General features: G+C 43.9%; 1 protein-coding gene across 3 annotated transcripts in view; it reads right to left on the bottom strand.

Annotated features, from left to right (window-relative positions):
- Nucleotides 1-336: 336 nt before the first annotated feature.
- Nucleotides 337-14,104, bottom strand: part of LOC121584859 (probable E3 ubiquitin-protein ligase HECTD4) — a 59,882-nt gene continuing 46,114 nt past the window's right edge. For all 3 annotated transcript variants that reach the window (XM_041901034.2, XM_045225692.1, XM_045225693.1), the window contains exons 61-75: nucleotides 13,824-14,031; nucleotides 13,505-13,728; nucleotides 13,193-13,338; nucleotides 12,663-12,766; nucleotides 12,396-12,519; nucleotides 11,909-12,099; nucleotides 11,573-11,719; nucleotides 7,219-7,338; nucleotides 6,969-7,124; nucleotides 6,753-6,856; nucleotides 6,268-6,489; nucleotides 5,808-5,974; nucleotides 5,436-5,631; nucleotides 3,856-4,078; nucleotides 337-2,795 (exon numbers count right to left, since the gene is read on the bottom strand). In XM_041901034.2, coding sequence (XP_041756968.1) covers nucleotides 2,659-2,795; nucleotides 3,856-4,078; nucleotides 5,436-5,631; nucleotides 5,808-5,974; nucleotides 6,268-6,489; nucleotides 6,753-6,856; nucleotides 6,969-7,124; nucleotides 7,219-7,338; nucleotides 11,573-11,719; nucleotides 11,909-12,099; nucleotides 12,396-12,519; nucleotides 12,663-12,766; nucleotides 13,193-13,338; nucleotides 13,505-13,728; nucleotides 13,824-14,031 — 2,469 coding nt within the window. In that variant the 3' untranslated portion in view covers nucleotides 337-2,658. The remainder of the gene's footprint in view (nucleotides 2,796-3,855; nucleotides 4,079-5,435; nucleotides 5,632-5,807; nucleotides 5,975-6,267; nucleotides 6,490-6,752; nucleotides 6,857-6,968; nucleotides 7,125-7,218; nucleotides 7,339-11,572; nucleotides 11,720-11,908; nucleotides 12,100-12,395; nucleotides 12,520-12,662; nucleotides 12,767-13,192; nucleotides 13,339-13,504; nucleotides 13,729-13,823; nucleotides 14,032-14,104) is intronic.

Raw genomic sequence — 14,104 nt, 5'->3', positions numbered from 1 at the left:
TGATAGAATAGCCTATGGCAAACACACATCTGAGCAAAGACTGGCAGTTTAAGTGGATTTACACTGATTAAATGCCAGTGAATGTGGCTGGGGGGAAAACACTCAAATAGAAGAAATTATAATATATAAAATACTGACTTAATCCTTTTGACCTCCTTGGGAGCGTAGGGGCGTCCACCATGGCTCACCACTTCACTCTTTTCAGTGTGAGGGCTTTTGCCTCTTGCCAGGATATTCTCTTTCCTTGTGGGTTGTAGTCCAGTGCCTGTCTTATGTTTGTTTTGTTTTTCCCTGAGCGTGTGTCCTGACACAACAGCAATAAGTCAACACAACATGCTTACATCAAGACATGTTTTATTGTGACACAGAAATCTCAAACGCCATCTTATTCTTTACCTCTATAGTGCATTTTAAAGATCTGTGTTATGTTTCTGATGTGCAGAGGTAAGACAGTAAAAGTTAATTTAATGCAACCATAAATAATTGTAATAAATATCAAGTAAATGTACAGAACACATTCTTATCTCAACACCTCTTTGTATGGATATGTCCTTTTTAATGGTCTCTTCTACTCCTCGTAGGAATAGAAAGAGCATCCTTGTTAGCAGCAGTTTACCCTTTAAAAGAACAAAACCAAAACTAAATTGGCGAGCAATCCAAACATCCATCTCCAATATTTTGTTGTAGCTCTCGTTGTGTTCTTCAAGTCCCATCCAAGTCAAATGGCTGTTTAACTCACACAAGAAAACAAGTTTCACCATGGAGCAGAAGAGAATGAGTGACAGAATCCATCTGAGTTCCAAGACATCAGGGCCAGACTACTGCATTTGGGGCCCCGGGGCACCGACATCCCCAAAAACATAATGCATTTCAACACATTTTGCCATGGTGCAGAGAAAAATTTGCAGTTTTTAATTATATTCTACACATTTTGACATGAGGCTAAGATAAAATGTTTTCAATGTTAAAGCTAATTTCCTGCAATTCTACACTTTTTGCCAAGGGGCTGAGAGAAGATTTTCCAGTTTTTAAGCTAATTTCCTGCAATTCTACACATTTTGCTATCATATGCTATTTTTTGTTGTTGTTGTGCGTGTGTGTGTGGGGGGGTGCTTGTTCAGTAATCCGGCCCAGCAAGACATTAAGGTGATATATTACTGGTAATCAAAAAAAAAAAAAAAAGTACAAAAAATAAACCCAACAAACTGGATATCCAATACAGAATATCCTAGTTAGCTCATTTTTAAATAATATTTTTTCCCTGGAAGAATAGCGCAGAGCAAAACAAAAAAATAATTGGTGAAGTGATGCAGCAATTCAAAGAAACTGCCATCAAATATAACATAGAAGTCTATTTACATTTTTTATTCTGTGAAGTCTTTACACAACTAAAACATTTTGGTTATGGGTCAAATAAAACTAAAAACCCAACAGCAATCCTGCTCATTCGTCACAGGAAATCTCTAAAAAGGCAAAACTAAAGTGAATTCGACCCCCTGGTGTGTGATTGTGTGTTGGGCTGGGGGATTCAGCACAGATTCAGTAGCAGTAGCACACAAGCAGTGTGGGAGAGCAGCTCGGGAGAATATCTCCCTCCAATTTCACAAAGCAACACAGGTTTCGCAACCTGAAATGCAAGTATAGGAGATCTAGCAACACAGAAGGCCAGATCTGGCAACCAGGTAGAGCTTTAGTCTGGTAGTCCAGCTTCAGTGTACGTGACCTTACCCTTCTGCCACAGCTACTAGGATACCTTAAAAACTCAAAACTGCAACTTAATAGATTAATATGACTTTATACATGACTTATATAACCCTCTTAATAGACTTGAATAAAATATATTCATCGTATATATAGGCAGATAGTTAGTTTTGTCCTTTAGCAGTCCAACTTTACAGGCAGTAACTATATAATGACCTATACAGCGCTTGTCAACATTTTGAATGCAGAGAGCTGAACTGGTAATAAATAGGCAGCATCATAGAGTTCATTTTGGATATTAAGTAGACTTCTATCTCAAACATCAAACAATACTCAACCCATTCCAGAGGAATATTTAGGGTTCCCTTTTCACACAGAGCCTCCCCTTTTTGAGGAGGAGGTGCTTGTGGTAAAGGCATGCCTTAGAAAGATAGTCCCCTCTGGTAGGGAGTGGGAGGGAAACAGCAAGGACCTCTGAAAGAGAGGGAGGATAGGAAGAATAAAGAAAAATGAGGGGAAATAAGGTGGAAGAGAGAGTAGCTTTCCCTATAAACAGAAATGGTATGTGCCCTGTCACAGCTCCCTCCCACTGTGTGTAGAGATCAAAGAGTCACCTCAATGTCACTCCAAAACTCAGTGCAACCAGAAGAGACACCAACATCAGTGTCAAGGCAAGTGGGGCTGAACTCCTGAAAGGCTCAACCTGACTACAATGTTATTGAAATGAAGAGCTGGTACAAAGCCAAACATAAAACAAGCCGAAAAAGGAAAAGCTTCAGTGTCTTCTTGGTGAAGCAGGTTGGCCTTCTGTTCTGTGGGTGGTCCCAGCTGAAGGTAAAGGTGGGTGGGGGATGGGGAGTGGGGATGTAAGAGGGTGGGGCTGTATGGGTAAGAAATAGTATGGTTGGTGTTGAATGGCATCATATGGAGGTGCTGTACTCCATCCATCAGGTCCCTTTAGCCGCTGAGAGGGTCTTCACGGTAGTGGACGGCATAGCGCAGCTTCTCCAGCATCACATCCAGGGAGCTGTACTGGGGAAGCTTCACCATAAACATGCAGGTCTCTACCCGGATGTAGCGGGAGTCTGGCGAACCTGGAAAACACACAAATAGGTAAACATACTGCAGGAAGAAAAAGCATCTAAAAACATTAAAGGAGCGACATGTAATATTTTAGGCATAAACTATATTTCTTCATAGATTTTGCAGGTGGAAATGTCACGTATAATATAACCTTTAAAACATTAAACATCTCAAGTGCACTTCTACCATATTCAAATTAAGCTCTGCGTAGAGTATTATGTACAGTCTAGAAAGTTATTTTCAATCAATCCCATGTTCTCCCGAGTGGCGCAGTGGTCTAAGGCACTGCATCGCAGTGCTAGCTGTGCCACTAGAGATCCTGGTTCGAATCCAGGCTCTGTCGTAGCCGGCCGCGACCGGGAGACCCATGGGGCGGCGCACAATTGGCCCAGCGTCGTCCAGGGTAGGGGAGGGAATGGCCGGCAGGGGATGTAGCTCAGTTGGTAGAGCATGGCGTTTGCAATGCCAGGGTTGTGGGTTCGATTCCCACAGGGGGAAAAATATATAATGTATGCACTAACTGTAAGTCGCTCTGGATAAGAGTGTCTGCTAAATGACTAAAATGTAAATGTAATAATGGCCCATAGTCTGATTGTTATTGCCTGGAACAGAAGCAGGCTATCTTGTTTAGGGACACCTACCTCTTATCTATGGAAGCTACATGTGCTCTAATCAAAATGTACTGTTCATACTGTTGTGATTGGAGTCTGACATGGGTATAAAATGTTTTTGGGAGTTTGATAAACTACAAGCTGATAAACAGTTCCCTTATTTTAAGGCTATACAGTAGGCCTAACACACACAGCAGAGGTCGGACGTAATTAGTTTTAAGAAAAGCGCTCTGTATCTTTTCCCCATAGAACAACCCCTACTAATTTACAGACATAATAAATCCAGGAAGGGTAAAAATAGCAAACAAAATGTTCAATATGTCCAAGGTTTGAAGACAGTGTTTGAGGACAACAAGCAGATAGCAACACACGTGGCTTTGACTTGTATGTCTGTTGTCCCACTACACCTTCTCTCTCTCTATGACACACACACCACACACTGACTTTTCCCGGCACTTACCTGCTGCCCCGTCCGGAGGGGCGATCTTCATGGGGTAGGGGGGTACGTGGGCGGTGTCCGGGCCCCCGTCCTTGCAGGGGCAGGTAAAGGGGATGCGCTCCTGGTTACAGGCAAACTTGATGAACTTGCAGAGCTCCTCCTGGGTGAACATCTCCAGGGCAGTCCAGAAGAACTCAATGTGCTGGTCTGTCTCCATCAGACCCACCTGGTACATGGTGTGGGCCTACAGACGGAGAGGTAACAGGGGTTCAGGCAAAAGAGTGACAATGATAAAGACATTCACTATTACTGCCCTGCAAAAATATAGTGATTCTTCTCATTACTCTATACTGTGAACAGAAAATTAAATAAAATACAAAATATTGTAGCACTGGTGCTCCTACCTTAGAGAATTTAGGAGCACTATAAAAATATATGTTTTAATTGATTGAGATACAGCCTACATTGGGCCTATATGAATCCTACTTACTTTTGAACCACATCTCCTGAGGAAAATATCACTTTTCCTTTCTTTCTGTGCCACCAAAAGTTAGCATATACTGGTCAACTTACCAGGGCTGCACGATATGGGCAAAAAATAGAATTGTGATTTCTTTAACCAAATATTGCAATTTGATTTGCGATATAGATCAAAACACTTAGGTGAACTGTTGAAATCATAGAAACAGAATGATTATTCTAATTCCATGGTTGGTGTTGTTTGGCATGACAACAAAAAAAAAGTCAGGTAGGAGGGTAAGGTAGGAACATAAAGTGTTGGTCAGTGTTTCCCAGGGGGCTCTAAACACATTTGAATAGATGTTGCATTTAGACAAACAATTTAGAATAGGCTATCGGATTCAGAACATGCCGTTGCACAAACATGCTGATCTACACCACCACCAGTAGCAACCCGTATTAGAGCTAACATTTGCTTTGTACTAGCTAGTGCATTTAGCTAAATGGCATTTAGCTAGCCACTAGCTAGTTAGCGATAAGCATTAGCGATTTGCATTATTTTTGGCACATGCCAACTTCCTTAGACTAACTCGCATTTTGCAGAGAGCAAGACACACAAATGAAAAGTATAATAGAGAAAACGTGGATTCATATTTAGAAGCAACGTGGAAAGCAGCATCATTCTTGTTTTGGAAGAATATATTGAGTGCATGAATTGACAGCATGCTGAGAGAATAAACAGTGTGGAGGAACTGTGTGCTGCCTGCTTGGGTGCCATGGGGCGAGGCTTGTGTGTGTGGCCTGGGCACTGGAAGCAAGCAGCCATGGGAGGCAGCCTGTCTTTTTTGAACCGTTTAGAGAAGAGTGTTGCGGCGAAATATTGTTACGCATTTAATTTTGTATTGGATTTTCTGTAAGTCGCACTGGTGTCCCAAAGTAAAACTACAGGTCGCACAGCAAAATATTGTGTCGCATATGCAACCAAACTGGTCGCACTTTAGAGCCCTGGCTGTGACTATTCATTCTTAGTGGTGGATCAGGATGAGGATGGTGGAGTGATGATTGGAGTGTCCTAGGGTTTTAGAAGGGGATGTGTACAGTAGGTTTGAGGTGGCAGGGTGTGGGGTGTATGCGTTAGCTACCTTGAGGAACTCCAGGTTGATGTAGGGTAGGCCACAGGTTCGTAGCTCCACCTCCAAGGGGCTGAGCATGGTGAGCAACTGCAGGGGGATGATGGAGCCCAGGCCAGCTCGCACCGCTGTCATACACTCCACATTCTGAAGCTCCTGCAGACGCAGGCCCCGCAATGCCCGCGCATACATATCCTTATTCTCCCAGCTAGAGGGTTAAACAGAGATAACACATTCTGTCAAAGTCAGAAAGTACTGTAGATTACATGAGCAAAATTATTTTTAGAGAAGAACTGATGGCTAAAGGGAATCACAGAGTACATCAATAGAGACCCATATGAACTCAGCAAGTCCCCTGGCCATAGAGGCAGAATGTCCCTGTACCTGACACTGAGGTTGTGTCCCCCCTGGCACAGCTCCACCTCCTCTCCGGTCATTGTGATGTAGGTGAAGGTGCAGCAGGGCCGGCTGGGGGAGTCGGGGCTTTCTCCTGAGTGGTACTGGGACGAGATCTCTGCACACAGGGCCTCCAGATCGTCCTCCTCACTTACCTGGGGGGCAGAAGGCAAGGGTCGTGTAGAGGTCAATGGAACACTGACCTTGGGGAAAAGGGGGGACAGCGGAATGGAGAAACTACAGTCTGGATGTGAACTGTAGAAAGCAGGGTCAGCGGTGACCGTATGGAGTTACAGTAGAAATGGATTGGTCAATAGGCTACTGATTGGTTGTTTCTGGTCAGAGCTTTCAAAACACCTGTCCTTTTTCCAGAAAGAGGAGTCACTACATTACATGTTTCAATGAAAACAACACTGCCCATATGACTGTCTATATGACTCTCTTTTACACTCTCAATCTTCTTGACGTAGTTGTATGTGAGCAGATCGGCCTCCTGCAGGTCCTGCTCTGTGTCCAGGGGCTCGCCCACCAGGCCCTTCCAGAAGGAGCCCAGCAGGTCCAGGGGCAGGGGCACGTCTGCCCGGATGGCGATGCCCAACAGCTGGCCAAAGAAGTGCAACAGCTGCTCCTCCGCATAGCTGATCGGACAGGGCGTCAGAATATACTTCCCCTTTGGAATAAAACGGCACAAAAGCACCACAATCAAGTTAGACTCTTCTAGACTCTTCAGTAATGCAGTGATCACTGCCCATGCAGTGCTCAACTGGTTTGCAATCTAGACACGGTTTATACTCCTAGTATATACTGTTGGGAGCAGGATTAATACAAATGTACACAAACTATTTGGACATTCTTTTCTCCCTGGTGTTAAAAGGGTGCTGCAACCAGGGCATACTGAGGGAGAAGGCAGATGGGCGTGTCACTGTACAGTACCTTGTTGCGGTTGGCTGCTACACTGGGGCAGGGGAGCAGCAGGGAGAGGGCGGAGCTCTGGAGTTCCTTACACACCTGCCACAGGAAATGACGGAAGGAGCCGCCTGGGGAGACACAGAGGTCAGCGGTCAACAGACAGTGTTTCACCTTCAGTCTGATCAAACACTAGAGCTAATTCCTAGAGGACAATGTTAGGGGAAGAAGGTTGATACTAACTGGTGCCGTGGACCTCCTCTCCAGTGAAGCGGATGTTGAAGGCATAGGTGGGGTCTCCTCCACTGGCCAGCTTCACACACAGCTGGGACGATGGCACACAGGCCAGCTGGCGTGCCGCCTGGCAAAAGTAGGTGTTCTCTGACAAAGGGATCTCTCCTGGAGAAACACACACACACCATCAACACTCAAAGTAGAGGGCATAACGTGAATGAACATAAAACAGGACTCTGGGCTTGTCCTATGAGCTCACCTCCTACAATCTCCAGGGGGTCCAGCGTGATCTCGGGGGCAGCGTGGTCTGCAGTTCGCTGTACTGTGGCGTTCAGCACCTGGTTCATCACTATCACTTTGGTATCATAGAACACCAGGCCTGCATAGAGATAGGGTGGAGGTAGAATGGGTGGAAGGTCAGCAAGACTCTGCTTTAATCCAGTTCATATTAGAGGTCTTCACAGTTTCAACAGACCCGAAATTCAGAGATCCGACCCGAGACCCGAGCAAAAGAGAGAGAGAGAGTGAGTAGGTAAAAGGGACCTTGGCCTAGGCTACTGTTGATTGCGAAGATAGAGTGCTTTTTCATTGACGTAAAACCAAAGTTGGAGAAGAAAGAGTAGAGTGAAAAGAAACCGACACGGGGAATGTCCTCAGGGACGTTTTAATATTATAGTGGACAAAGATGAGAATAATATTGGCGTGGTCAAATAGACTGTGTGCAACTCGCTATTCAGGTTTGATGCAATTTTCTACCTTTCATTTATTTATCATCAATTGTTTAGTCATTATTCTTATTATCATTGTAAATCATTATTATTATTATTATAGGCCTATTTAATAATCTAAACCAGTTATTTAAATAGCCTATGCAAAAAGTTGTATTTTTATTTTTTATTTTGTTGAGACATTTTCATTGGCTAAATCAAGTTGTCTCTTTCATTTTGTGCTTTGTATTTAGTTTAAGGTTAAAAGTAGGCCTGTTGTAAAATAAATAGTATTAGCCTATTGCTGTCATTTTTTGGGTAGGCCTACAGTAAGCAATCACCTTTGATGGTTATAGCCGTAATATAAGCCTGTTAAAAACGTTTTTGAAGGTTTTATTCTGTTGAGCCATTTTCGTTGTCCAAATTAAGTTCCAGCTGTAATATGTTTGCCGCAATATAATAAAATTACCAGTAGGCCCACTATGCTACTCGCATTCAAACCATGAAAAGGAAAAACCAAAGAGGGAAAGATGCTAAACTTAATTGGAATGCCACAATACAATAAAATAACCTGTTCGTATTTCCCCTATAAACAATGACTTGACTTACTTTTGGTATTATCCGAATACAGTTAAGCAACTTTGTGAAGGTTTGGAGTGCTATGGCTATCATTAGGCTTAGCTACTGCAGGCCTATGAAGGCAATGCGCAACGGCACTCCAACAGTTGAACTTGAGGTGAGGAAGGCCTACCAGAGTTACTCCTTTAATCTAACAATATAATGCTCAACTGTATAAAAAATATTTGGATAGAAAATTAACGAATAAGCCCCCTTCTGTACGCCTATATATGTATAGCAGTAGTAGCCTATCTGATAAGTATAAAGAAATCTGTCGATGTCGGGAACAAGGCGGCATGATATCTCCATCTTTCTCTCAGTCGCTCTAGGGCTAGGTTTTTTTTTGCATGGGCTGCGTCTCAATCCATCGCATCCGCCGATATCGCCCTTCCGCATCTGCGGTGAAAGGTGGCAGAGCTAGAGCTGTGTTTCTCAGACCATGAGACATCCACGAAAATCTGTCTTCTCACAAAATCTTATGTGGTGTCCGAACAGTTTGGCCTACAAACTATTGAAAGTTTAGCCTACAAACTATTTGACCACTCTATTGAAAGACTCTCACGAACATGATGGTGTTCTCCGTTTTGCTCAAGGACGCCCACAAGCCTCACAAGACTCGTCTGAAGGTCCCCAGTACCAGTTTAAAAAATGCATGGAAGTATATATGGAGATAGTTTAGTGCCTAAAATATAGGGATAAATAAATAAAAAATATATATAAAAAAAAAATGTTTCCTGATCTGCTTATATCTCTCAGATTTATGACAGACACTTCAGAACAAACTTCCTTTAGATTTTTTAGGGGACTATCTATTGAGTGCATCTGTTATTCAATGCGTTTATATTGGCTAATAGCAGTAACGCCAAATTCATCCAACAATTTGTTGCTTTTAAAAATATATACAGTGGGGAGAACAAGTATTTGATACACTGCCGATTTTGCAGGTTTTCCTACTTACAGAGCATGTAGAGGTCTGTAATTTTTATCATAGGTACACTTCAACTGTGAGAGAAAATCCAGAAAATCACATTATGATTTTTAAGTAATTAATTTGCATTTTATTGCATGACATAAGTATTTGATACATCAGAAAAGCAGAACTTAATATTTGGTACAGAAACCTTTGTTTGCAATTACAGAGATCATACGTTTCCTGTAGGTCTTGACCAGGTTTGCACACACTGCAGCAGGGATTTTGGCCCACTCCTCCATACAGACCTTCTCCAGATCCTTCAGGTTTCGGGGCTGTCGCTGGGCAATACGGACTTTCAGCTCCCTCCAAAGATGTTCTATTGGGTTCAGATCTGGAGACTGGCTAGGCCACTCCAGGACCTTAAGATGCTTCTTACGGAGCCACTCCTTAGTTGCCCTGGCTGTGTGTTTCGGGTCGTTGTCATGCTGGAAGACCCAGCAACGACCCATCTTCAATGCTCTTACTGAGGGAAGGAGGTTGTTGGCCAAGATCTCGTGATACATGGCCCCATCCATCCTCCCCTCAATACGGTGCAGTCGTCCTGTCCCCTTTGCAGAAAAGCATCCCCAAAGAATGAGGTTTCCACCTCCATGCTTCACGGTTGGGATGGTGTTCTTGGGGTTGTACTCATCCTTCTTCTTCCTCCAAACACGGCAAGTGGAGTTTAGACCAAAAAGCTCTATTTTTGTCTCATCAGACCACATGACCTTCTCCCATTCCTCCTCTGGATCATCCAGATGGTCATTGGCAAACTTCAGACGGGCCTGGACATGCGCTGGCTTGAGCAGGGGGACCTTGCGTGCGCTGCAGGATTTTAATCCATGACGGCGTAGTGTGTTACTAATGGTTTTCTTTGAGACTGTGGTCCCAGCTCTCTTCAGGTAATTGACCAGGTCCTGCCGTGTAGTTCTGGGCTGATCCCTCACCTTCCTCATGATCATTGATGCCCCACGAGGTGAGATCTTGCATGGAGCCCCAGACCGAGTGGATTGACCGTCATCTTGAACTTCTTCCATTTTCTAATAATTGCGCCAACAGTTGTTGCCTTCTCACCAAGCTGCTTGCCGATTGTCCTGTAGTCCATCCCAGCCTTGTGCAGGTCTACAATTTTATCCCTGATGTCCTTACACAGCTCTCTGGTCTTAGCCATTGTGGAGAGGTTGGAGTCTGTTTGATTGAGTGTGTGGACAGGTGTCTTTTATACAGGTAACGAGTTCAAACAGGTGCAGTTCAAACAGGTGCAGTTAATACAGGAGAACAGGAGGGCTTCTTAAAGAAAAACTAACAGGTCTGTGAGAGACGGAATTCTTACTGGTTGGTAGGTGATTTTGTGATTTTCTGGATTTTTGTTTTAGATTCCGTCTCTCACAGTTGAAGTGTACATATGATAAAAATTACAGACCTCTACATGCTTTGTAAGTAGGAAAACCTGCAAAATCGGCATTGTATCAAATACTTGTTCTCCCCGCTGTATATATACCTTAAGGGGTCTTTAAATTCTAAATTAAATAGCTAAATAATCCTTGGTATGACCATCTTAAAACAATTCCATGTTATCTTAGAACCCCTCCCCCGGCTTAGACAGGGCTAGAGGGTTAACATCATTTAAAAAAAAATATGAATATCATATAGTCAACACCTATAACAAATGCAATGCCCTGATGCATTTAGCGGTCAAATCTCCGACAGCTGAACCGTGAGGTAGACAATTATCGTTTTAGGAAAGTAAAAAACAATAACACTATAAAGTTTTTAATATGGCACACATCGAAACAACAAATATATATATTTTTAATTTGTTATAGGCAGTTTAAGGACAATTAACTGTGGATCTTTTGGCCAATATTGTTGTTTATTGATGGCGCTGGCAGCGCCCAGTTGGAGGTTTCTTTCTCTCCCTTTTTCTACTCTTGGATCTGAACGGGTCTCTCGCATCCGAACCAGCATGGGTCTGTTTTCTACGGTCCTTTTCGGAACGGGTCTGACCGTCCTCGGGTCCATTTGGAACGGTTCTCCGGAAAAATAAAGAATGTATTTACGCATATCGGGTCGGGTACGAAAGCTACGGATCCATTTCGGAACGTGTCCAACTTTTTTGACCCATGAAGACCTCTAGTTCATATGCCCCACATACACCCCCAGAGCTAGTCACAATGTAAAACGTATTAAAGATTTACCAATAGGTCAATGTCCTGATACAACACCATTCCTTAAATGACCCACATACAGCGCACTATTGCTGTGTGCCTTTGACCTGATAGAGCTGTGCTGAGATGTTATTATTGTGTGTGTGTGTGTGTGTGTGTGTGTGTCACCTTTGGCCCTACAGAGCAGCGCTGCGATGCTGTTCTGGTAGGTGTGTGTTTGTCTCAGCTCCACCAGCGGCAGGAAGAAACTCTCCAGGGAGTTGTTGAGAGACTGCAGTAGAGCAAAGCGTAGACGCAGGCTCTCCACAGGCACATCTACACGCACACACACATCAGAGAGAAGGGAAATGTGAACACAGCAACACACATACCCACCCACTAACCATGTACATGTAAACAAACGCTCACAATCACATTTACTGACGTTCAATACCATACAAACATGTAAAAATAGCTTGTGTGTGTAAACTGATGACGTGGTCTGTCAGTGAGTAGGTCACATACTGAGGAGACAGGCCACGCGTGGGTCAGCAATGTCACTGGGCTCCAGGTAGGCCTCGTGGGGGTGCAGCCTGGCAGGTGTGATAGCCAGGTGACCACACAGCCTGTTGATGTACTGAACCAATGCTACGTCCATCTCCAGACTCCACCTCCTACAAGCCTTCTGGGCGTGACGCGTGTCTATACAGGTACACCTGGAAACAAAAGAGAAGGGGAACAGCCACTAGATATGAACAGATCCTCTTCATACATAATATGGCTTAATCTTACACCAGCTGACTTTCTCTGATTACACACTGCACAGTGCAGTATAGTGTGTGATTCAGATGATTCAAAAAAAAATTATTCTTACGAGTACATCATGTGATGTGTTGACGTAACAGTCACAGTGTGTTCCATGCTCTGAAAGTGCACAACCTGCTCCAGTCATGCGTTTTCCGTTCCCCACTCTGCTTAGAATGTGACCTAGGTGGTGTGTCACCAAGCTCACCTTTCAAAGTGGAGGTCGTAACCACAGGCCAGAATGGCCCTCCACACGCTACGGATGTCCTGCTTGGCCCGGTCCACAGCAAACTTATGGAAGCCCTCCAGAGTCAGATACTTCTCCTCTGGGACTATGTCAGAGAAGGGTGAGGGAGGAGATTATACATATATAAATACATGAATTTACACAGTCATCTAAATTCTAACTTGAGGGAAATCTTAATCAACTCCAGTGAGAGATAGGTAACATGAGAGGGTACAGGGTGGTCAGTACCTTCAGGCTTCTTGGCAGGAGATTTCTCTGTTTCTTTCTCATCAGGCCTGGATTTCTCAGGGGACTTGGGCTTCAGTACACTCTTCTTCTCACTCAATGCAGTCCTGATAGACATGGAAAGAAGTCAGGGACAGGGGCCAACGGAAAATGTCTGTCTTAATGAGTACTGACACATGTCATGGATGACATGGCAGCATACTGAATGAGTCTTGATATGATGATTATGCATAATAAGCCAACTTTAATCACTCTCCATTTTCCTTCTATAAGTGGATGAAGAAACCACAGGGTAGAGTTTTTATTGCAATTCTGTGTTTCTAAATATGAGAAGTTAATTTGAAAAGACTCGCTATTTAAGTAACACATTTGAGCGTGGGAAGCGTTGAGAAAAGGATCTTAGGGGGGAGTATAATTTTGAAACCCATTACTTTCTGCAATTACCAAGCCTCTAATTTCAAGTGTGGGTGGAAACTATTTAGGAAAATGGCTTTCAGGGTGGCATTGTGCGTGTGGTGAGGGCCAAAACTCACCTGACACTGTTGAGCACAGACCTCTCCTTGGTTGGTGGTTTGGTGATGGGTCTCTTGGTGCTCACCACCTTGCATGCGTGCTGTTCCTTAACCGCCTTACTGTATTTGTTCTTGTTAGGCTTGGGGGTGCCATATTTACGCAGAATCTGTAGAACATATAAAAATGCTCAGACAAACATGGTTGCAGATGCATATATATGTGAGTGTGTGTGCCTGTGTGTGTAATCATGTGGATGAAGCAGGCTCAATTAAGCATATAATATCTATATTAAAAGTTGTGTGTTCAAGCACTCTCATGGGTGGTGTACCAACCTGCGTCAGTTGCTCCTCCAGCACCTTCTTAGGCGGCCGTATGTGAGTGAAGAAGACGTGGAGGAGGTTTCCAGGAGTCTGGGAGTTGATCTGCTCCTTGCTCAGGTAGATGTCTGACACTTTGACAGGCTTTGCTGGCGTGAGGCTCAGCATCTGCTCTGAGTGGACACAACTCTTATAAATGTCCGTCAGCACATCTCGCGCACTTGGCACCAACTTGTCCCCTGGGAACATAGGAGGAGAAAAGATTATGACCCCTTTATCAGTATTGGTAGAGTACAGGTGGTTAAACCTAGGTAGAGAGTATACTACTACCAACCTCTGAGAGACTTGTCCAGGAAGTAGTCCTCGAGGGCGGAGCTACCCTGTGTGTCAAACAGGCTTTGGTTGACACTGGAGGCTGTGAGGATCTCCTCATTAGTCATCTCCATCAGCTCCTCCTCACCCTCCAGGCTGGATAAGCCAATCAAATCACTGCTGTTGAAGAGGCTAGCGCGGATCTTCTCTACTTTGGCCCGGGCGCGAACCTAGATTGAGCATATGCACAACAGAGGAAGGACATGCAAGTATGTCTCCATCAAAGCTCAAACAAAAAAACAA

The sequence above is a fragment of the Coregonus clupeaformis genome, chromosome 16, assembly GCF_020615455.1.
Source record: "Coregonus clupeaformis isolate EN_2021a chromosome 16, ASM2061545v1, whole genome shotgun sequence".
Classification (NCBI taxonomy): domain Eukaryota; kingdom Metazoa; phylum Chordata; class Actinopteri; order Salmoniformes; family Salmonidae; genus Coregonus; species Coregonus clupeaformis.
This window is presented reverse-complemented; position numbering and strand designations above follow the sequence as displayed.